The 24704-nt window shown below is 36.2% G+C and overlaps 1 protein-coding gene across 3 annotated transcripts in view; it reads left to right on the top strand.

Annotated features, from left to right (window-relative positions):
- The window catches only part of dok6 (docking protein 6), a 108920-nt gene that overhangs the window by 59446 nt on the left and 24770 nt on the right, over window positions 1-24704 (top strand). For 2 of the 3 annotated variants that reach the window (XM_015353800.2, XM_015353801.2), the window contains exons 3-4: window positions 5070-5184; window positions 23706-23825. In XM_015353800.2, coding sequence (XP_015209286.1) covers window positions 5070-5184; window positions 23706-23825 — 235 coding nt within the window. The remainder of the gene's footprint in view (window positions 1-5069; window positions 5185-23705; window positions 23826-24704) is intronic. The other variant, XM_015353802.2, reaches the window with a different exon arrangement.

Genomic DNA, 24704 nt, shown 5'->3' on the forward strand with positions numbered 1-24704 from the left:
TTAATCTATATATTTAGAGGCCTGAAGCTCTTAATATCATTCTCAAAAGCTTTGTCCTTTGCCAGTGTGATGGTATTCTGTCTTATATACAGAAGTAAATATTATGGATGTATCCACTGGTGTGATTTAAAGTCTCTTCTTACAAAACCTCAAGATCAACATGTATTGATCCAAGACAGTTTTCTTTCTGTTCATGTAATCATAGTGGTTGTATAGTATTTTTTTTAATGATAGTTCATGGATGTGTATATATTGTACAGTATATATAAAAAAAATTGCTCACAGAAGTCTCATAGAACAGTGAGGTAAAAATCTAGGTCTTACACTTGCTCGCTTTATGTACCTTTGAAAATTCAGTGCCAGATAAAACAAATGAACTGTTTTCCTTACTCCATGTGGTTTGAAAAAAAACAGCCACAATGCATCTGATCCTTGGTCCTGGTTTGGGGGAAAAACTGCCTTATATGTCTGTCATTGCAAGAAGTACATTGGAGTGCACTTTACACGAAGTGCTAACTCATTAAAATAATAATCATGAGAGTTAGTTTACTATTACCTGTCATCAGAAATTGGGTGTTGAAGAAGCCATGTCTGCTCTGGCCCATTTTGCCACCAACTTTTTTTAATTCACAGGGAACAATCATACACAATAATTCAACATGCTTAGAATGGCTTTTTGAGAGCTTAGGTCTGGTGAGATTTGGATTCACCCACTTGTCTGAGGTCCAGCCCCCTGGCCACAGGGAGAAAGCTGGGACAGCTTTGGAGTGAGGGGTGACCAAGATACATGGAGATGGGGTGGGCGATGGATGGAGGGGTAATGGAAAAAGAGGGGTTTACTTACGGTATAAATAGTTTTTGGGAAAAGACTTCTGATTATGATTTATAACAGCGGCAGAGAAGGTGACTTGGTTGTTGTCCTCCCTCCTGAGCCTCAGCATAGATCTTCATTTAGCACGTTGTTTTCTTTTTGAAAATGTTTGTATTACTTCTTTTATAAACAATGAAAAACCAGTAAACAAATCAAGCTCTCCTACAGTACACCCCCCCACCTACAAAGGCAACCTTCTCCTAAAGAGGAGCTAAAAAAATGATCTAATTATCTGCATCTTAGCACCATGGATACGGGCTGTAGAAAGTTCCAAAAATAAAATGTCTAAAAACATCAAAGTCCTCTGATGCCATGGTAGAGCATCAGAGGTCAGCCACTGCTGTGCTATCATTTTTTCTTGTGCTATAGTACTTTCCAACTATATTCTTTTCTGCAAAATGGACAGTTTAAAAGATGAATCATTGTTCAGTAAAAGAAACAGTGGTGAACAGGGGATATCTCTTTGCAGTATCTCAGATAAAGAGGATCATATTTTCTTCCAAAATGTGTGTACTATGTACAATTTAAGAAATTCCAGAATCTTGTATATGGAGTTACATAGATGCTATGAATTAATTATGTAGTAAATCATTAGATAATCTAGGTTTAAAGTAGCATACAGTACGTCACATTATTCCAGGTACTGCATGTTCCAATGAGACTGTTCTCATCAAGGTATAGACCACAAAGCCAAAAAAGCATTCTGGAAAATGATTTGTAAGAGTAGTGTAACATAAATACAGAAATAAAAGAATCTATGTTAGATTAATTGTTTGTCTGTAATATTTTATAAGGCAGGTGGGAAATAAGCTCTCTATCCCAGGGATCCCTAGACGCAGGCATAGCAGCTAAGTAAATTGTTTTCTGAATTCATGGGAAAAATGTAGTAAGCAGACATTTCAATAGGAGCATTGAAAAAGAAGTAATACAAATGTTGTATCTACAGTACCATTTCGTACACACTGGTAAACAATCTTTTCAGTCAAAGCAGATACTGGAACTGTGATTTTAGAAGTTTCAAGTTAGACAATTCAATTACTTACCCCCTCTGTTTACTGTACAGTACATCCTAGAGTTTAACCTTATTCATGTACAGTTTTACACCATACAGTATATATACAGTACAACAATCTTCTTAATGTTTACAAACAGAAATGTTAACCACACACAGCAGTTATCTGTCTTGCTTTCACATTCAATAATCTCTCAGAATGTTGACTCTCAATAAATGAGCTCATTTCTGGAGATTCTACAAATGGAAAAGTTACCATATTCTGTAATTTACGTGTTTCTACTCAGTACAACGTAATTTCAGTTATGAAGAATTGCAGCGTGGTATTACATGGTACATGGTATTCATTCTTAAGGTCATTCCTTAGAGCTGGTGACCCTCTCAAGGAGTTTGCTTACAGGAGTTAGCTTACAGCTACTGTAGGTACTGTAGCATCTGTTAGAGAAAAAAAAGAGAAAAATTGTCCCTGTTTTCCTTTTTTTTCACTCTTGGATTGTATGTATTTTACCCTAACCTGCACAGGAGATACAGTATGACACAAGAAGGTATGTAAAGCTTTTCAGTGCTAATGGGACATTTCACATTTCTATTAAGTTAAACCCACTTTTGAAATGTTGTCTAGATACCCTGTGCTACAGTATAAAAATATTCTAATTAGGACTTATTTTTAACATATTCAGCTGCTGCTAATTTAACTGAAGCAAAAACAATCTCAAGAATCTGGTTGAATTAAATAAAAAGATACAGCCAGGACTCCTGAGCATTAATACTATAGTACGACTGTGGATTCTGCACTATTCTGAAATATATTTTCTAAATATTTCCTAAATCAAAATTAATGTTTAGAGACTAATATAACTGTGACCTTTACATGAAATATGTAAAGTTTCTAAAGTCAGAATCTACTGTATTTAAGGATCTGAGAGTTCTTCACCACTAAAGTCATTCATTAGATCTTAAACTATTCTTTTTATTCACTTGCTTTTTAGACTCTGCAGAGTGTTCTCTTACCATCGGTTCTTGGGCAAAAAAGCAGCTGAGGTTACATGATTTATTAAATGAAAAATAAGTGTATAAGAAGCAGGAAAACTGGCTAAGTCTTTTGCTCACCTTTTTCAGACAGATGTCTTTTATAACTAGTAGTTTGGAACAGCCACCTAATTTTCCGCCCTAACTGGTGGTGCAGCCTCCCACACTGAGTGAGGAAGATGATATATTGGTATATTATCTATTTTATTTCCTTATGGAATTCTGGATCCAGATAGCAAGGCCTTGGTGTGACTTGCATACCAGACTAAATACTTCCTGGTGAGGAACCAGCATCATCGTTCTTGTACAAAGGACGATGAGCATCCATGAGCTACCCCTTTGCAACAGTGCTTGTCCAGCTGGGCACCCTGCTAAATCTGCCAGCTGTAGTCAAATAGTGGCACAGCCTGGATTTGAACCAGAAAGCCACAGGCTATAAGAATCATTCAGCACTCCAGACAGAAGCATTTACAAGATGGTACAGATGGCAGCCCTCAGAAAGACTTGTGTTGCTTCATCTATTCTCCCACATCAAGCTCAGAGAATAAAAGGTTTTGCAATTGAACTTCCCCCTTGAACAGTTTCAAAGTGTTGTACTTAAAGGTAAAAGATTATGAGTTATTTTAATAGAGTTGCACCCCATGTGCTTAATTTGCTAATAGATACAGTTAAATTAATATGATAAATTAAAAGTACGTTTACATTAAAATACACTATGTGTGTGTGGCTATCGTTTACTCATTATTCTGTCTATACTCCTGAAAGCTGTCAATTGAAATTACAAATAAGACCAGCATCAAAAACCGATAATAGAAGTTGGGGCCATATTTACATTTTCACATAGTAAAAGGGTACTTGATGATAGCAAAGGCAATAAACAGCAGCAATCTCTACTTTTCATTTTAGGACTTTTGGTTTATTTGAAGAGCACATATTAGTGAAAGCCCATGTCACCTACAGTATACTGTAGTACACAATAACAGAATCGGGACAAGTTCAGATTGCAGCTAGTCTTCTGATAAGCTCAGTTGAACACTGGGAATCTGCTGAAAAGTACTGAGACTTGCTGAGAGGAACAGTGCCATGAGGGGCCATACATAAAGGATGATTAAACTAACAATTTGTCAAATGTAAGAGTGACAAATTAAAATTATACTGGAGTTCAATTATGTGCATATACTGTAGATGGCAAATGCCAGCTCACAGCAACACTACGGAGCCTAAAGATGAAATGAAAACGTTTTACAAAGAACTAGAGCAAAACTTGTCAAGGGGGAATCAAATAAGCAAATGCGGTTTCCATATGAAGGAGTTTAACATCATGGAGCTCACTACCCTGACCCAAAACATACAGAAATGTCAAAACAATGACTTCAAATGAAATCACTCTGCATTCCCACAAGGACTTCTGAAAACACAGTTCAGGGATTGTGATGGTTAGCATTTTCATGATTAATGCAGCTGAGGTAAAAGGTAACTGAAGAAAAAAAAATAAACAGAAATTAAAAGGAATACGCAGTTTTAATGAAAGGCTGGCATAGTCCATCACTACACTATACTTGGAGTCAAACGGTTGGTGAAGACTGAATTGTCAGGCTCAAAGCATGTTAGATAAATGCAATAATAAGCCAATCCAGTGTTAAGCTACTCCAAAGCAGTAATACAGAATATTATTGTACGATAAGATCTAATTAACAGGTATACAATACCGTACAATACAAGATAATACTGCATAGCATGTTATGCACCTACTAATTCCTACTGAGACTTTAAGTTATTTCTATGTACAGTAAATAAGTGGAATATACTGTACTCTCTTAAAATCTATTGAGCATATACAGGTATGATAAAGTATGTTGCCAAAACCTTCTTTCCTATTTCTTTCAGTGCTGTACTCTTTGCTATGCAAGAGAACTAAACACTTCTCCTGTATTTACATACAGTACAGTATGCTGTAGGAAAAAGCAATACATTAAAAGGCCGGCTAAGTCAGACTCTAATAGCTAAGTCTTTAAAAAAAATGTAGCAGTTTGTTTTTAATACATTAGAACAGTGAGCTTTGCAATAAACATGGCATTCATTATCCAGAGCCTTTATTTTGCTTTTATTACAGTAATTCAGTGTGGTAACAGCAATATTTTTACCTTCAATTTCTAGATAACTGAGCTGCATAACATCAAGAACATAACCAGGCTGCCCCGAGAGACAAAGAAACATGCGGTGACAATTATCTTCTATGACGAGACGTCAAAGACATTTGCCTGTGAGTCAGGTAAGCAATTAATAGTGCATCTCCAGCTTGAAAAACTGATGTGGCTCCTGAAACTCCAGACTTAAATAGATTAGGAAAGTGTGCTGGAAACCAAGCCAGACAAGCCTTTATTTAAAGTACATTCTGCTGTAGACGTCTAAATAAAGAGGAGTTAGGGCTATTGATTTTCATAGATGCCTGGATACTGTTTTATAATGCAGCCCTGTCCAATTATACCTTGTATCAATTGAGCTTACTTGTGAATTCCAGGCAGGCTTCCAAAAACTCTTTAAATTAGCCCTGTGGGACAGTGCCGAGGTGAGCTCTGACGTTTGCCACTGCCTTAAATGAATATTGCTGAAGGCACTTGCTTGAGAAAAAAAAACTTTAGAAAACAAGTAGTTTAAATGATAAAAAGGAAGTGTACTTCATGTTGCATTGTGAAATAAATATATTTGGTTAGCACTTATTTATACAGCAGTGCATTAGTGGACTGAAAGGTAACGTACTCACTGGTCATGTAACTATGATACAGTACGTGTCAACGTTTAAAAAAAAGGTAAGGAAATGATTTCCCCTCTTCCAGTAGGAATGACCTGAAAATTAAATTTAGCTGAACGGAGCATCGCACCAGAAATATCATGAAGAGCTCAAATTTCCTTTTTAAGAAATTCTCAGGCACGTCAGTCATTGACATGGAAAATGCATGCTGGTCCTGCTGAGATATCATTAGCTCTCCTTAACATGGCATAATACTGCACATCTAGGAGAAATTCATGTAAAAGAGAGGCACATTCAGCCACCACTTAAAAAAAAATCATTTTTCTGTCGCTGTCAGTTATTGTTTTTAAGATAAATTGCTTTCTAAGCATGTTTTGCTGATATAATTTTCCATAGACTGCAAAACTGATGGCGTTTTAGAAAGGAGGTAGAAAATGATTACAGTACATCCAAGCTGTGAGTCACTCATTATTCAGCATCACAAAGATGTAGAGATTAGAAGCTGTATTTTTAAAGTAGAATATTTGGGCAATGGTGAAGTTTAATAGATCTCCTCTATAGTACCTGTCAACAATACAGGTGTATCCTTAAATAATGACATGTGTTAGTTCAAACTGTCAAGGACATTTCTCCCTTTCGTGCCTTTGTGGTGTAATACAGTTGAACCTTTACCTTCTGGTCCTTGTGTTAAACAGGAGCATCAGTGAGTGGTTTGTTGTGACCATTAACATTCTATTGAGAGCAGATTAAAAGGAATTGTGGCAAAAAACTGAGAAATGCTAAACTGCAATTTAGATTGTTTAAAATTGTTTTCTGGAAAGCATATTGTTACTCTAATGCAATTTTTAGCAGACTGCAATCATCTCCGTGGGATTAATAGTTTCACACTAATTACAACAATTAATCCATTATGAATCAAAACACCCATTGTTGGTAAAAGTAAGCACCTGTTATTTGTTATTTATAAATCCTGTATACCTCACTGAAGTGCATTATTGTAATGAGGCCAACAGCTCTTGTATTCAACTATGTGTTTTGTTTACATTTGGAAGTGCTCAATTGTAAGGTTTATGGTATTTCAAATTTAATTTTAATAAATTGGGAGATGTAGATACTGTACCGTCTTAAACAGTTGTTCCATATTAAGTTTTGCAAAAAAAAACCTGAATACATATTTGCTCATTTATTGAACAATAAAATACACATTAAAGGGATTTATTCCTGTAAAACCAGATAATAGATCCAATAAACAGTGGTATTTTTAAATACACTTTGGACTTTAAAATGTTAGTTTAAGCTTGCTGTTTGCTTTGTACTACAGTATTAAGTCTGAAGCTCTTATCCAGGCTAAGATTGATGGGGCTCTTCAAAAAGCCCTAAATGTTTTACAAGGCCATACTTTACAATTTGCTGTAATGAAATTTTTATATTAATGAAATTGATCCGAAGAAAGGATAGAAGGCAACTCCAGTCCTTAGGGCTGCAGGGTGACCAAATTCCCTTTCCATCCAAAGTCCCAGTTACTTAATTGAATTGTTTTATTCATTTGTTTTTACCTAAGTGGTGAACACAACCACACTCGCAAGTCTGCTGGCATTATTGACTTTACTCTGGATCTCAAAGGGGTTTCAAAGATGAACACAAAGCCACTGGTAGATGATCAGAAACTGGCTCAGAGATCTAAGAGACTGACAAATGATATATGACCTGATGGTTATAAAAGAGCCATTGTGAACAGCACAATGTGCAATGTTTGTCATTTCTGTCACTGTTTATTGCAATGTCTGTCATTTGTCATTTCTGTCATTGTTTATTGCAAAGTTGCAATTTTTCATGTAGAGAATACTCTGCTGAGCCAATCAGCATTTTCTTTGACATCTAACATCTGCCGAAAAAATCTGACCCATTTAAAGGATATTAATTTTGGATGGAACCAGATGATTGCTGGATTACTGTTTTTAAAAAGGCCTGGAATTTATAGGTTGAAAAGATTAAAACCCTAGTGCAAGCTGGTTTTTATTAATAAACCTAAAAGCTTTGTCCTACACAAACTCAAATTGATCACCATAAGCATGCACATAATCTGTTTTGTGCGACTTTTTTTCTATATTACCCACTGCTATTTTACTCTACATTTAAGAAACACAGAATTAAACAGACATTTTCAGATCTGAGAAAAAGTCATATTATATAACTCTCAGGTTCTCTCTACTTCACAAGCTGTTCTGTGATCCTTGTAGAAACTGTGATCCTTGTAAAAACCACAAATGAAAATGACTCATTATTCAGAGGAATCACTTTTGCAGGCAGACTCCTTTTCCACAGAGATCCTGTTTTCCATCAATAGGCTACACTAAGGCTGCACCAGTTTCCAATAGCATCAGCACTCAACTCTCAAAATTACATTCAAGATCTCAACGTATGCTGAAATCACACTGTATTACATTACATTAAAAAAATGAAAAACACGAGTTTGTTCCAGGATCATATCATTTATGGCACAATGGTGAAATTAGTAGAAACGATTTGCAAAATAAGCATACAGGTTTTCAGTATGGATCTTGGCCTATAAGCAATAATAATGGATTATTTGTTTTCCATAAAATTAGGTTAAAAGCAAGTTAAATTGATTCAAATGGGTTATTGACTTCACGTAGGGATTTGCTTTAACTAATTGTTTTGCATTGTACACAGAAGTGTGCATTCACCATGCTTTGAAAGTCAGGACCACATAACTGGATATGAGGTCCAAGTGCTGTATCATATAATTGGCAAGCGAATTCAAAACTAATAAACTAGAGTAATTATTAGTTGCTTAAATATTCCCTTTCCACACATGCGAGACTGTCTTTAATGGCAAATAAAATACCGTCTTTGAGGCAACTGGGAAGCTGATGCTAGTGAGACAAAAAGTGCTATGTATAGAAACAGTCCGTAATGTTTACAGTAAGTCATTGTTTTCAGTCTTCAGGACTAGGATTCTTAATCAAAAGGTATTATACAGTATATTTTTATGTGTGAAATACACCTGTATCTGTAATGTACTTCAGTCTGAAAATGACTTTCAAGCAAATATTCAACTATGAAAACCATGGAACTTTCAAAACAAAACAGGTATCCAGTTGTAGAAAGGAAAGAGTATATATTTTCAAAAAGACACCCAATATCTTTTTATATATGAGCCTCATGTTATGGGAAATGACTTCCACCTTCACTCTGCATCCGAACTGATGGAAGGATTTGCCATATCATATTTAAAATGTACTGTAAGTGAATTAGCCCGTGCTCTCTTTTCAACACAGCATGAGGAGTTTCTAAATGTGGTTTTTCTTGCCCAGAAAATAAAACTTATAACAATACACTTTGTGTGCATCATTTTGGGTGTGTCCTAGAAAATTGCCTTTTTCATAACAAATTAAAACTCTTCTCCTGAACTGCACTGTGGCGTTTGTCCACAAAACTTAAAGTTACAGTTATATGTTATTTACAGTATAAAGCTGCGTGTTTTAGTTATGTGTAAATTCCAATGTATATGCAATGATCATATCAATATCATTGATAACATCAATGATGCAATGAGTGAGGTTCCTCACTCAAGTGAGTAACAGCATAACAGCAGCATTTCAATGAGACCTGAACTGACAGCTTTCCAGCTACAGTACAAGTTCAGAACCCTTCCCCAGCACTTCAGTTTGCAAGCATTTGCTCACCCAAGCCATGAGAAAAAGCCACAGTTTCTCAGATCATTTACTCTGAAAGTCATTTAAACTGAATCGGTTGGTAAGACTTTCTGCTTTTAATATATTGGCATTGATTATTGTATTATTTAATAACTAGATATTTTCAGATTGATGTTGTGTTAAAGAGAGTTCCTGAAAGGAGATTACTCTATCCACAGGAGGTTAAGAATCTGTATTTCAAGGAACATTTGGAGGAGAAAACTATTTTTATATTAGAAAATCATTTCACTTCAGAATGCGGAAAGCACACAGCAAAATGTAATCAAGTAAGGGACACGTAATGATTTCTTTGGAGGACTGGAAATAAGACCTTTACTTCCCACTTGTTTTCTTATTAAGGAACACAAGCAGATTCCAGTTTCATATCAGACTATGACAAGATCCATTTTAACAATAACTTTCTTTTTATTTTGATGACTTAAGGAGTGCAATAAAATCCATGTCTTTTTTCTCCTTAGGAATATACCGTAATGTTTTTTAGTCACATAAAATAGTATTGCAAGTAAAAAAGCAAGATAGTGAGTGGTGAAAAATAAATGCAATTTAAGAGAAACAAACGCAAGTACTGTATTCTGTCTGTGCAATAAATATCACTGTTTTTTGTTTATTTTATTAGCTGAATGCAGCTCTTACAGCATGCTGAGCTGTAGATGTCTTGTCTTTTGAGTTAAGGTGCATGTCTACATCTGCCGCTCACTGGCTCGTTACAGTCCCAGCAGCTCCACACATACTGTACAGAACCTCCGTTTTCTCCAGCTTCTACCTCTAGTTATAGTGTTATAGTTATACTACTATACTTGTAGACTACTCTGCTCCTTTACTTTGTAGTTCTATGAAATGTTTTTTTGAACTGGTTAAATGCTAGATAAGTGACCATAGTACTGAAAGATGTAGGTTTCTGTCTTCATGGTTTTTGGCAAGTTTATCCTTAGTACAATAACTCAGCTTACATTTTTTCTGCTTTGGATCCTGCAGCTGCATATAATTCTTGTCTGCCCTGGTGATTTAAAATTGTTCCTTGCAGTTTGTCATTTGCTGTGCTCTGTCCTCAAGCCACTTATAGAGATGTACAGCTGAGCCCAATAAACCTTTTGAAATCTCATAATCTACCTGCTCATCCATACTGCAGATGATCTGCTGAGGTGGAGAAAAAGTTGCTTATTGATTCAATTATCTACTAACTGAACGCTATGATCAGGGATATCCTAACCAAGTTACTGCACTTAAACCTGTCAGGCTAAGATACACAAAGGAGTAGCAAGAGTGTCAAAATACTGCTTGGGAATTCAGAATGAAACAGGACTAATTTATTTTTCCAAAGAATTATATTTTTTTGTGGCCTCGTGTAAAATTATTTTTTTTTACATCTATCTAACAAAGAAAGTCTTGTTTAAAAATAACTGCTTTGAAAATAAGGCAAAAATATTTGCTGAAATCAAAAATTGCTTAGTAAGGAGATATTAGTCTGTTACTGTAAGTCCGAGAAGGCTCTTTCAAAAGATCAGAGCACCTTTTGCAATTATTTCAAGAAACTGATTATAACTAGCCTTAGATTCTGCATGTCACTACAATATTTCAATAGTGATTCTTGGACATAATATTATCTTAAAGTTGTTCATTTAGAAATATTACAGCCTTCACTTCACACTTCACACTTCACACTAATTAAATCACTGTCAGACGCTGTGAGACTGCTCCCTGACTTATTACATTGTGTCCTAGTGACATATCTTTAGAGACAAAAAACAAAAACGCTGGCCCTTTACACAAATAACACTCCAATCTGACACAAGTACAATTACAAGTATGTATTCACACGGCCTGTGTTTTTTATGAAGTCTTTACAAAGCTTCCTTACATACTATAGCGCATAGGCAATACTATTCCTCATTACCTCCGCTTTGATTGAACTTGTGCTCTTTGACTCTTCGCAGTAACCATTTAGAGGTGTTTTTAAGAAGAAATTTAAGAAGAAAAAAAGTTAACATATTGTATGGGTAACAAGTTTTAATTCCTGAAGCAATCCACTGTACATATTGCGATTTTTTCTTTTTCTTTGCAGCTTTTACTGATGGGTAGAATTTTGTACCCATAAAATTGTTAAGTTTGATTTTTCAAGATTTGATTAAAATATTCACGTTAAAAATACATTTGTAATTAAACAAAAAGGGACATTATTCCAATACATATAATGAAAGTAGGTGAATGTTTAAGAAAGGTACTTAATGCTTTGTGCAGGCAAATAAGCTTTAAACTTGTTTATTAACATGCATTTGTTAATGAATACAGTATTTAAAGTTGTATATCTGAATTTGTCAAACAATGCCTACAAACCCAACAAATTTTTTTATAACAAATTTCCCCAAATATGATACAGGTACTATAATTACATTCCTTTTTTGCTTAACCATCTTCATTACATTTTGAATTTTTTTTGCTGATATATTGCTTTCTACACTCATGATTGGAAATAAAATTTCATCTGATACCATACTATGTAGGCACAATTTATAGCTACTGTATATCAAATTCATTTTTTTCAATTGGAAAAATATAAAAAGAGATATTCAAATTAAAAGTGGCATGAACAGGTCTGGCTGAATATAGATTCTGTGAAGTATACATTCTGTTAAATATGTGAGGATTTTAAAAAGTTCATTTTTTAAAATTCTGTAATGCATGTCAATTTTAGCAAGACACCCCAAATTACCAGATAACTTTCACAGACTGTGGGAAATGGGGAGGGGGGGGCCTGCAGAGGTCGACACCTGAAGTGTCAGACGTCCCCAAGGTGGAAATACAATCTCTATTATCCATCTCTGAGCCACAGAGGGTGAAAAATTAAACTCTAGAAGGGATTTTGATGGATGCAAGACACAGGCCATGAAAGAGCAGAGCTGCTAGCCCCAAAGTCTCCAGAGAAAGTGGAGCTGTTGTCCCCCCGAGTCCCCAGAGAGCAAGGAGATGTTACCACTACCCCACACCCTGGCAAGAGTAATAGAGAGGCACTACTGTAACACCATAATTAGAATCAGAGAGATGCAGTTGCAGCTGTCTCAGAATCATGCAGTTATAATTATATTATCACATATCTGTACCCGGTGATACAGTTATATACCAAATATCTTCTGGAAAGTTTTTTTTTGTTTAAACCCTCCTTAAAAAAAACTTCAGAAGGTTAGAGGCTATGTAATTTCTTTCTGTCATAGAAATCCCCTATATTGTTTTAGGCACAGCCAGAGAATCAGAATGCCCACATTCCAAGGCACAATCTGTCACATGGCAGACAACGAGATAAATGGTTTAAAGCATACAGCAGTCGTCTTTGTTCGTCCATTGTAAAATGCAGTGACATGGCATAAGAGAATATAGAAAGGCCAATAAATCAATACAGTAAATAGAAGAGAACATCAGAAATGAAAGACAGCCTCCAGTATTAAAGTTGCTTTGTTTGCCAAGGACTGAGGCACACAAACAGACATGCAATTCATCATTTGGAATATTTGGCCAACAAACAAAAAGCTCACAATCTTCCTGAAATGTCTTTGTTTATGTATTCTTTTGTAATATGCAAGGCAATATATTTGGAATCTCTTGTAAGAAATGACTTACTGATCCTCTATTTATCACTGCTTAGATCAGTCAAGTCTCAGAAATGGTAAGATAAGCCAGATAAGCCATGTGAGGTTGAAATACTTGACATACCGTACTGTATACCCAGTATCACTCTCTTTCATTTCTGATGGTAAGGATGCTTGCTATCAATGAGTTCCAAACAAAACTGTGTGCTAATTAAGAAAGTTAATTAAATGTCACTATTTATTTTGATAAGTGAGGAAAGTTTAATCATTTTAATAATTTTTAATAATGTTTTGTTATTTTTAGAGTTTAAGGAGTGATTTTAGTCTGTTGTATGAAAATAATTACATACTTTACTAAAGATTATTCTCTGTGTTGCAGTTGTTGACAAAAGTTTACAACTGCTTCTTAACTTTCAGGCTCTGAATACTCAGTTTATCAGAGCACTTAACTAGAGGAGAAACGTGTATTGAGATAGTATTTACAAATATAAGCCTTTATTTAACCATTTAACCCAGTACATCAGTTGAGAAGAGATTAATACTTACTGTACAACGACGACTGTACTGGAGGCATGCGCCATGTTGCATAATAATCTTAGGTTTGATCGTCAGCCCAGCTTCTTCAGTACTATCCAGGACCTCCTAGCAGTGTTTTAAATATAATTACGTTACCTGCTGAAGGTGTAAGTGTAATGTTTCCTGTGGATTTTATCTATCAACAGTTTTGCGCAATCCAAACAGAACGACTGAAGCATGGAATAAACCTATGACTTGTTCCTTTGCAGAAGGACTGTATACATGTGTAGCCCTTAAGGAATTACAAATGCTGTGTTCTTTGGCTGATTTTGTTAAATAGTATTTGCCAATATCTTTTGGTCAAATCAAGTGTCAAAAAAGGTTTAGAATGTCCCAACAGATCAATGAGTTTATCAATTGAAGACATGGGGTAGGCATCCATTTTTGGAGACTTTGTTTAATTTTCTAAAAACATTACAGAATCTCCAAGCCTTACATATTATTGCGATGGGACATGCCCCAGTGACAATAACATTCTTCAGTCAATATAAGTTCTTTCATTTGTTATACAGTAGCTGTGTAATATTTTTTTCGTTTAGCCTGCAGAACATACTGTATGATAGGGTGTCTCATGAATTATGACACCAGGGGGTGTCACTATTTCATGCTTAATGCAATTTGTCAGACCAGGAAGATGACTAAATGTGTCTGCATTTTCCCTTAACAACAAGAGTATGCGTATACTGTAGCACATACACAAGAAGAGGGCGGAGTACTAACTTTAACTGGTTTATGTGGTACATTTGATTGTCAGGATGTTATTTATAATGTATCAAACCTTCCCATTAGACATGTTCATAAGGACCTTGCCAATGAGCATACAGTTTGCTTTCACTAGAGGATATTAGGCCAATATTAGCCAATATTTTTTTCTAACTCCTCTATCAGCACCAGGGCATTATTTTTGTGAGACTGTCCCACTTATCCATCACTGAGGGATAGCATGTCCACACTAGTGTATAGCAGAAACTGATTCCTTTTGTCTCTTTGTTCCTACTGGGTAGTTTTGTATTTAAATAGCAAATACTTTGTTACCTGACCCACATTTCTGAATTCATATTTTTCCTATGTATTGACATTTTTATTGCACAAGCTTCTCTTTTACATACTTAATACAGTATCACTTCTCTAGCCTTCTTATCATTTTTCAAAAAGGCCATATTTTCAAATCATTTCTTTAATACTTTTTTGTAACCTCTTTTCTTTCAAAAACATCTACAGTACTTTAAACTGCCCCCTGAGAGGATTTCACATGATCTTTTGGACTGTGATGGATGCTTTTTATTTTAATAAGGTCTTATACAAACCTGCATTTCCCTTACTTTAGATGTACAGTACTTAACACTTCAATGGTGAATTCTTACATTACACATTTTCCCACCTTCATGTTGAAGGATTTTACTAATCTACAACCCCTTTTTCTCTACTTCACTGAGATGGGATCCAATTCGTGTAGTTTTTAAATACAACTTACCAATTCTCAGTATTAATTCCAACCTCTGCTAAGTCTATGGTAGGTTAATATTTATCCATCATAGAAATTCTTACCCTGTCTTGAAGATCAGAATCAAGGTGCTTGACATCAGGGTCAAATGGCTGTATTCTGATTTTGACTCTAAATTATAGGGATGGAAGAAGCCACAGTGCAATTCAGTGCAGTTTTGAACTAATTTGATTCAGACAGCCATCTGGACAGCACAGTAAATTTAAAGCTACTTGGCTCTCAACTACAATCATTTTCAAGAGGGGAAACAGCCCTGGCCAAGTGTTACCATAAAAGTCAAGCCAAGGGTAGATCATATATTTAACCACTAAATGCAAAAGGGCATAAGTGATACATTAATATTGTAAATACCAACAGAATGATGATTCTAGGTTCTAGGTGCTACTTTCCACACAATAAATTGTGGTACTCCCCATATCCCTAGAAATTTAATGGCTACTGCATTCTCAGAGGATTGTCTTGTATTATTTCTAATGAAATATAGAGGTGTCAGGGAGGAGGTGGGGCTACGGGCAAGTTTATAGGGTAATAGCATTCGATCATATCTCCTCAGATGTGTTTTTGAGATTAGGTATTATCCTAGCTACAGTAGGTTCTGAACAGTTTCCTGTAGCACCCCTAAAAAGACATTGAAAACGTTCACTGCTGTACAAAAGACCATCCACTGCTATGTGACCTGAAAGAAAAATCTTGCATGTAGACAACTCTGCAGGCAAACTGACACAAGGGACAGAATTGCCACCTTGTAAGCAGAAGAATAATGTCAGAGATGATGGAGAATTCCCCATGACCTTGGACTATACATGGGGACTTGTGCTAACATATGTGTTCCAGCATGGAAGTAATAAAGAATTGATTACCTTGAATATTGAGAAGCATATTTATTTATTCTTGCCACTACTCACCCACAGATTAAGTTACCTCCAGGTTTGGATTTCACACTCTTCAGTATTCATGAACTCATGTAAAATGAAATCTCTAAAATGACTTACTGCATTAGTTTTTTATCTCAGGAGGTTAAAGATAATTTATGGAAGTGCCACTGTATTATGACAGAGCACATATTCACCTGATTAAGTCAGTATTATTATGAGAACATGTATTATTTTCACATATATACCTTTCGTAGACTCAGCAAGGGAAAGCTTTGCTGCAAAATACTGCAGGTTCGTATTAGAGAATAATTATATATTATGTTAAGTAGAGCATCTGGAAAAACTGTGGAACTTTACCACCGTGGAACTAGTTATAATGGCAGATGAAAGCTTCCAGTCATGAAAATGTTTTATTAGTGATAAAAATATTAACATTATGATTTAATGAAAATTGCTATCCATTCAAAAGTGCTTTTCCAGGGATAAACAGATAATTATAAAAATCACCCTGTGGCATCACTGTCACATTAACCATGATGAATTTCAACCATGCCAAGATGTCACCTTAATTTTTTGCATTATAAGTGACCTGTCGTGTATGTTCTTGGATGGACTACCTACTGGCTCCTAGCTCTTACATCGGTCCCCTCTTGGAAGTGTCTGCACAGTCTTTCCTTTTTGGTGTTCTCCTTTCGGATTCTGTTCCCTCCAATCTTTCTTTATCTTCTTCACTCATGTTATTCATTAGCCACTGCTCTCTGATCAAATCAAGCACTGGAGTATTCCACAGTACAAGAGTCACTTGTCCAATTGTGCTGTACTTCTTACCTTCCTTTTACTACTTACACATAACCAGGTCCTGAAGTATTCAACAAGACTCACATTATATTACCCAATCACTCCGTATCTTCACTAATCATATTTCACTCAACTAATTATACAGTGGAGTATTCAACCTGATTAACTCCTTATTGAGCAATTATACTACTTTTTTGTTCTTTCCAGTATTCACTTGTTTTCTTCACAATAGAAGCCAGTTTGTTCTCTCACACTCTGAGAGCACACACCTAGTGTACCTGCTGAAGGTATAGTCAGGAGTACTCAGAACTCCAGCTGTGCTTTCTAGATCCATTTCATTCTCAGCTGTGGGGAGAAGATACTCTGCTATCTTGCAATGTGCTGCACTACACCTTCGGGTGCTAACACCTACCATCAATCCTGGTCCAGTTGGCTAGCCTTGTCCCTTGGCAGCATACAGTACTTCAGTCCCTTTGAACTTGGCGAATGGACTACCACAACCAATCTCTCTAGCATTTGTGATGCCCCTCAGTGTAGCCAAAGCTATTTTTTTCTATTACCATCCTTTGCTTGCTGTGTTCCACAAGTGTATAAACCAGCTCAAACTTTTGCTCCTGAGACCTCACTCCCCTTCCTTCTATGCTGGCATCTAGATGCAGACTGAAGCCTTTTTCCTCCTGGCTGCTCTTATACTAGTAAGCTGAAGTTAACATATTCAAGTGACCAGCAGTAATTAATTCAAGATACTGTGGTCCAATAATTGAAGATTTTTATATTACTTTGAAAACTGAAGCCCTGCATCAAGCTGCAGATGTACACCCCAATACCATTGATTCGGATTACCGATAAGAGTCTGGAGAATGTAGAGCACTTCCTGTACCTCTTTCACAGATGGCTGATATGGACAAAGAAATTCAGTGTCACCTGAAATCTACAAATGCAGCCTTTGGGTGCTTGAGGTATTGGATATTTGAGGGTCAAAACCGATGTTAAACATGGCCTGAAACATGCACAATATGTAGGAGTTGTCTAAAAAGATTGGATTTGCACCACCATTGCTTCCTCTGGAGGATTGTACATATCAAGTGTGAGGAGACACACAGTAACATTAGTGTTCTTTATCGAGAAGGACGAACAAATATTGAATCATTTGTCTCCATCTCTGTTGAGTTAGTCACATTGTCCAGATTTCAATCTCCAGAATCCCAAGGCAATCACACCAGAAAAGGACAAAAAGAGTTTTAAAGAGATACTAAAAGCAGACACAGAGAAACGCAACATCAAAATCAATTCCAGACAGATTATGGCCCTTGGCCAAGACAGAACCAGAATACTGTATCTGGTAATAATCACAGCACTATAAAAAGGAATAAAAGGAATAATATAATAAGGAAACAAAGCATTGAAAATGACTGGATTGCACAGTACACACCAGATATCTCCAGAGAAATCAACTACTCAACCTGGCAGAGAGTGTGTAGATCTTCTTGTGTTGGTACAGTATGTTCTTATCAATTATCTTCGGGTTCATGGAAGACAATCCTGGTCAAGGAACTGCCAATGAATGAGATATCTACTGATACCTCTGGAACCCAGTGCACAAACAGACTTGTCTCAATCTGTCTTTTCCACCGTTTTTCAATAATTAAGAAAATTAACTGCAGAAATATAAAATTGTTTAATGTTAATTGTAAATTTCCCTTGGTTATAATGAGCATTGTCTTATTTTTGGAATTCTTCACATTTCTCAATCTCTCAATTTTAATATACTGCTGTAAACATCTTCCCCTGTAGAGACCTTCATTTCTTGATGAAGAATGTTAAGCTATCTCAGGACACTGCAAAAAATAAGCAGATGCACATAAGAAATACAATATTCAGGTCAACTGGATTTAATGAAATATTTTAAACATAGATATCAAACAAACAAAAAAAACCAAGATAAATATATAGATCAAAGAATCATGATAGGTTCTCAGTAATAATGGTGACACATTGTTAAAATTTAAATATTACATAATAAATATCCAATATGAGATCTTTGAGCATTAAAGAACTGACATCATTGACACAGATTGGCTTACAGTAGCAAAGCAACTGTTGGCTCAATGACAGCTCAGATATCAAACACTGAGCTCCTGTTTATAAAATTATATATTTTATAATTACGCTCAGTATTTTTTTTTTTACAGTTTTACTAAGGAACTACTATTCAACCAGTTGACAAATTTGTTTTCTTTATACTATATGTAAATTAAGATAGCATTATGTACAGTATGTTCCCAACCAGTTATTTATGTAATGTTTTAGATTTTCTGGACTTTCATTGTGCATAATTACATTTGCTTTAGGTCCGGACGTACTATATTTTAGGAGAACATAAGATGCTAAGCTGCTGCTGCACAGGTGATGCTGTTCTTCCCAGCTGGGTGCCTACATTAAGAATTCTAGCTGGCTCATCCAACATTGATTCGTTGTGCAGGCAGCCTACAATTCTCCCAATCTACATGTCTAAATAAATCTACAGTAAAACGTCAGAACAAATTGGGTTTGCATGATTTTGTCAGTTATCTTGCTCCTCATCTTGAAAACAGCAAACTGTTGTACAGATAATATTTTTAACAACACCATGAGGAAAAGCATAGGGATCAATTTACTAAATGGCATTAACAGACTTGCCACTTGGGAAGAATGAATGTCATCCCATTCTCTTTAAACATCTCACTTCTTTGCTGAGGATGGACCAGAAGTGAAGTTAATACAGTAGGTACTGTATCTATTGAACTGAACCAGGCTCCAGGTGTTTTTCCAACTCAGCAACTCTGAACCAAACCCAAATGCGGGAATTATATTGTCGTGAATATAAACTGTAATTAGTCTGAATCCATCTTCATTTTGTTTCTTTCTTCAAATTCCAGCACAATCTGTTTCCTCAATTACCATCTTGAAAGATATTTCTTTTTCAAATGTCATACGGTTGTCTCAGGAGTCTAGTATTGATATTGGAAGAGAACACAGCATTTATTTTGACATTTCCCTGGCAAATTTACAGTACATCAAAGTTGTAAGTAAAATAGTTAATGTGGAACCTAAAAATACTGATTTTCGTACTAAATTTTATACAAAAACCATTGAAAAGTATGGAAATCTTTTTTAGAATTGCTACTCCTTTCCCATGTTTTAGATCAGATCCCTATACTGTATTTTTAAATTCGTCATTGCTGTACATACTTTCTATCGGTTAACATCTATGCATTTTTACCTACCAGTATATACAGTACAGTATATCATTTAAGCGATGTTTCAAAGGAAAGCCCCAGAGGAGGTCAAACTCTAATCTCCCTCACTTCTGCCTAAGATTCTAGTTTACCCAGGTGCACGTTTCATTTTCAAAATACCACTCTGCATGGTCTCTTACCGGAAGTAGAACTTACTGTTAAACTCTCTATGGCTCCCTTCCTTTCCTTCCAACTGCTCGAAGGAAACCAAACTCTAGTGCTCCCACTGACTCAGTGAGCCACTGAGCTTGAGCCAACTGGGAGGGAAAAGCAAACCCCAATGCTGCCTTCTAGAAAACCGTCACACTGAGCTCTTTCTTTCCCCATCCATCTGCAACTCTCGCAGGAGCTGAGTCCATATTCAGTCCAGTGACTCAACCAGCTCGGTGGAGCCAAATTCAGACCTCATTCAATCGTTGGTTTGAAAACGTTATTAAAGCTTCATATGGACCTATAATCTTCCTTTATTCTTAGATTGGCCAGCCATATCCTTTTCACTTATGCCATTTGTAGTCTTTGTTCAAATTTTATTTGCCATTTATAACAATACATTGGAGTTTTATTTTCCATTTATAACAATACATTGAGATTGGCGAACACATTTAGCCATCCCCCTCGGACCACACCTACACCATCACCATCTACTTCTTTATGATTTCTTATCTATTGCACATCTCCAGTCATTGTTCACACGTCTGTAGTGTTTACATTCAAACTGTCTACATGTTTACTGGCACATTGTCTACTGTTTGTTTGTATATTGTCTTGATGCATGTTTGCACTTTGTTTTGTTTTTTACACTTGTTTTACAATCGAGAGACTTTCTGTAAGTAAGAATTCCGTTGTACCAGTACCGGTTACATATGGCAATAAAGTTCAAGTTCAAGTTCTTATTTGTACTTATTCTCTGTGTTTAACAACAGTCCTGGGGATTCGCCAATTACATACAGTTACAGTATGTAAATTATGGGGTTTCATTCTTGCTTCTTTCCAGGGCCCTAACAACCTCACCCATACAGTTTGTCATTCTCCTCAGCAAAGTGAGTTACATTAATTAATATTAATTACTGAAACCATGCTTAATTCAAATAATTCTAAGGGTTGCCAAAGCACAGGATCTAAAGTGTAGAATTGTGCTTATTGTTTTAAGAAGAAAGCTTTTTTTAAAAAAAAATACATTTTTTAATATAAAGCTGGTAACTTTTTATTTTGACCACCTGTTTCAGTCAAGAAAATTTTAATGTGACATATGATGGCCAAATCTGACATCTCTTTTGAGACCTCTTTCTCTCTCCTTTAAATACAGTACCTGTATACATACTGTATAAAAAGCTGGAATTAACAGGAAAATAAACATTATAGCCAACTCATGCCAATGTACACCACTGTCGCTCCCAGATAGAATTTCCTTACATACTTTATATGTTCCTGTAGCCACCTGCTGTGAACTAACATCGGCCCAGTTGCCTTGTGGTATTTCTATGCTAGTTCTAACATTTATACACATTCTACTTTCTCACTAGTTAAACAGTTTGGTTTATTATTTTCATCTTTATTTTTGGACAGATTTGCATCATTTGAATTTAGTCCTTTATTTTAAAAGATTAGGCAACTGGTAACAAATTCTCACGTTGACTACCTGAGAAGTGAGCATTTATATACAGTAGCTGAGCACTTACTGGAGCGATTTCACTCAAGTGCCTCAAGATCCAGCAGCAATTTACAGCACATAGGATTTTGAGTTTGCTGCTCTCTGGTGTGAAGTCCACTCTGTCCATTTTATCATGATACTGCCTCTTTGGAAGCTGAGTTAGGACAAAAGACACATTTTTAAAACTTCATATCCAGAAGCTAGTTGTAAAAATAAGGATTTGCTATTGTTTAAAATCAGTGTTTTGTCAGGTTTTCTAAGGTATTTCACAACACACTTCTGCAACTATAAAAATGTTGCAGGACACTGCCCCACTTCCTGGGACCTTTACAGTACTGTACATGTTACCTGCCCTAAACAAAACTTTTTAATGTTTGCATCAAAGTACATAGTCACTATATCTTAGCTGGATTTAATGACAATGAAAAGTGGAGCTCAGGCTCAGTTTGCAGCCTGGGCAACTGAACTCCCTCCACACTCACAATTTCTATGTGAACAGTGTTTCACCCCACTCACACCAAAAACTCTCTCCCTTTTTCACAGTTCCTCAGGTTACGTTGACTCTGCAGTAACTACATGGATTTCCAGAACCAAGCACCCAAAATGTATTATTTTTTCATCAACAGAGGATGTTATCGATAGGGCCCTCATTTGGGCCAAAAACAGCCCTCGGATCATCAACTTGACCAGGAACTCCCGGTCTCAAAACCACATTCTTTTGGTGCTTCCCTACCACCCTAACACACTTTCTATCCCCTGCACCATTATAAACAACTACTTCATTTCACAGGGTGGTCCCTCCACCGGTCCCCTTTTTTCTAACCGCCCAATCATCTCATACCGCCGACCAACCAATCTACCTAAACTTCCTGTTCACAGCTCCCTTGACCGCACTCAGCAATCATCCCCACCAGGCACCTTCCCCTGCAACAGAACTCTCTGTGTCACCTGCAAATACATATCTAACACCACTCTCATTCATGGCCCTTCAGGACAATTCTAGATCTCCCAGACAACACCCTGTACCTTCAGAAACCTCATTTACTCCTTCAAACAATTCCCAGCTATCTATGTTGGGGAAACCGGAAGGAGACTAGGAGACCGCTTCAGAGAACATGGTAGGGCTGTGAAGATGAAAGATTTCTCCAAGCCCATAGTTTCTCATTTCACCTCAGACGGCCATGATCACACTGATCTCTCTGTCTCTGTTCTCAAAGAAGGGTTTCTCAACGGCCATAGCAGAAAGACAACAGAAATAAAACTCATCCTGAAACTAGGTTCACACCTCCCCCCTTCTCTCAATGACAGACTTATTTTAATGTCATCTTCTCTATTCTCATGCTGGTTTTGACTTCACACCTTTCTTCACCTCTCTCCACTTTGCACTTCCTGAGTGGCCTCTCTGCCTCTCCTGCCTCCTCCCCTCACAGCTTTTGTTCTTCTGTGCTATTTAATCATTACTGTCTGCCCTGTCTTTCTGACACCTGAAGAAGGCTTCACAGCCGAAACGTTGCGTTTTCTCTCTTCTCTTTTCAGCATGGAATAAATCTATTACGTGTTCCTTTACAGACTACGCATGTTGATGCAGCTACCCACCTGAACTAGTGTCGGAGCTTGGCTCTTCCCCTCTTTTATTAATATGCTATACACCGAACACAATGCTTTGTTTACATCCTTTTTTAATTTCCTCATATGTGATTTTTCCAAACGTTTGCTGCACACCTGTTATATTTTTTTTCCCCTGAGAAACGCTATTCTAAACTACTAAAACCAATTGTGGGGGCCTTAAGAAAATCAAATAAAACATTAATTCACAAAAACAGAGAGCATCTAGACAAGCCAACCTACAGTATGGCCTGGCTTCTGCAGTTATACAATAATCTGTTATTTTGGTTTATACATTACTTTGAAAAATGCAATTTCAAGCAGGCTGGAGATATTACAAAAAACAAGGATAAAAGAGATATTTATTTTTGTTCCTCGGATGATGTGTCATTGAGATCCTGATCCTACTGTACTGTATGTTTTATCTCCGCAGAGTTGGAGGCAGAGGAGTGGTGCAAACTGTTGTGCGTGGAGTGTCTGGGAAGCAGGCTTAATGACATCAGTCTGGGTGAGCCAGACCTGTTAGCAGCCGGTGTGCAGAGAGAGCAGAACGGTCAGTGTCCACAAAATCTAGCCCATACTTGGTAGGGTTTATATGATCAATCATATTCCGATCAACTTTGAAGTCCTGAATGATTTAGCGTCATCAAAATGTTTTTACAGAAAGCCTGCGCACTATTACAAAGGCCAGATCTGTTAGAGAGAATGCCAAATTTACAGTACATAACAGTAATATATACAGTATATATAAATGATCTATGTGTCATTGGGGATTCATAGAACTCCTTAAATAGGGGCATTAAATTATCAGATAGACTCGTGCTGCATACATATCCATTTCTATTCAGAACACTGTATGAACTGGATTTCAATTCTAGACAAATGAATCTATCTACTGTATGACTTTTTCTCTGACTGTAAGAAAAACATCTGAAAGTTATATTGGATGTCAATGCTTTATTTACTGCAAAAAGATCTTGACTGTTAGCTTTCTTCAGTCCTTTAGCAATCATTTTTGGAATTAAGGTTATTTTCATTCAATCAGTTAATATAGCTTAATATTTATGAATAATATGAACATGTTCATTTGAAGCTGTAAAAAATATGTGCATGAGAAACAGCTGGAGCCTTATAAATAGTATTATTTCTTACATTTTCTAGCCAGGACCTAATGAAGTAAGGTCTGTATTCAAATTATTTTGTGCAACCATTGTAAATCTGTGACAGCAGGGCACAATAATTAAAGCAAAGTTCGTTTAGTCCTAAAATAGTACCATTTTGCACAGTAACATTCTCTCTCAAGACATCTAACTTATTTTGAAATATTATGTATAATTAGTTGCTATTAATTTTAATTATAAAGTGCAGTCAGCCCTTTTAAAATAATTCACAGCGTTCGTTTTCTATATTCAGTTCTAGGACAATGTAATGA

Source organism: Lepisosteus oculatus, chromosome 6 (assembly GCF_040954835.1).
Source record: "Lepisosteus oculatus isolate fLepOcu1 chromosome 6, fLepOcu1.hap2, whole genome shotgun sequence".
NCBI classification, from domain to species: domain Eukaryota; kingdom Metazoa; phylum Chordata; class Actinopteri; order Semionotiformes; family Lepisosteidae; genus Lepisosteus; species Lepisosteus oculatus.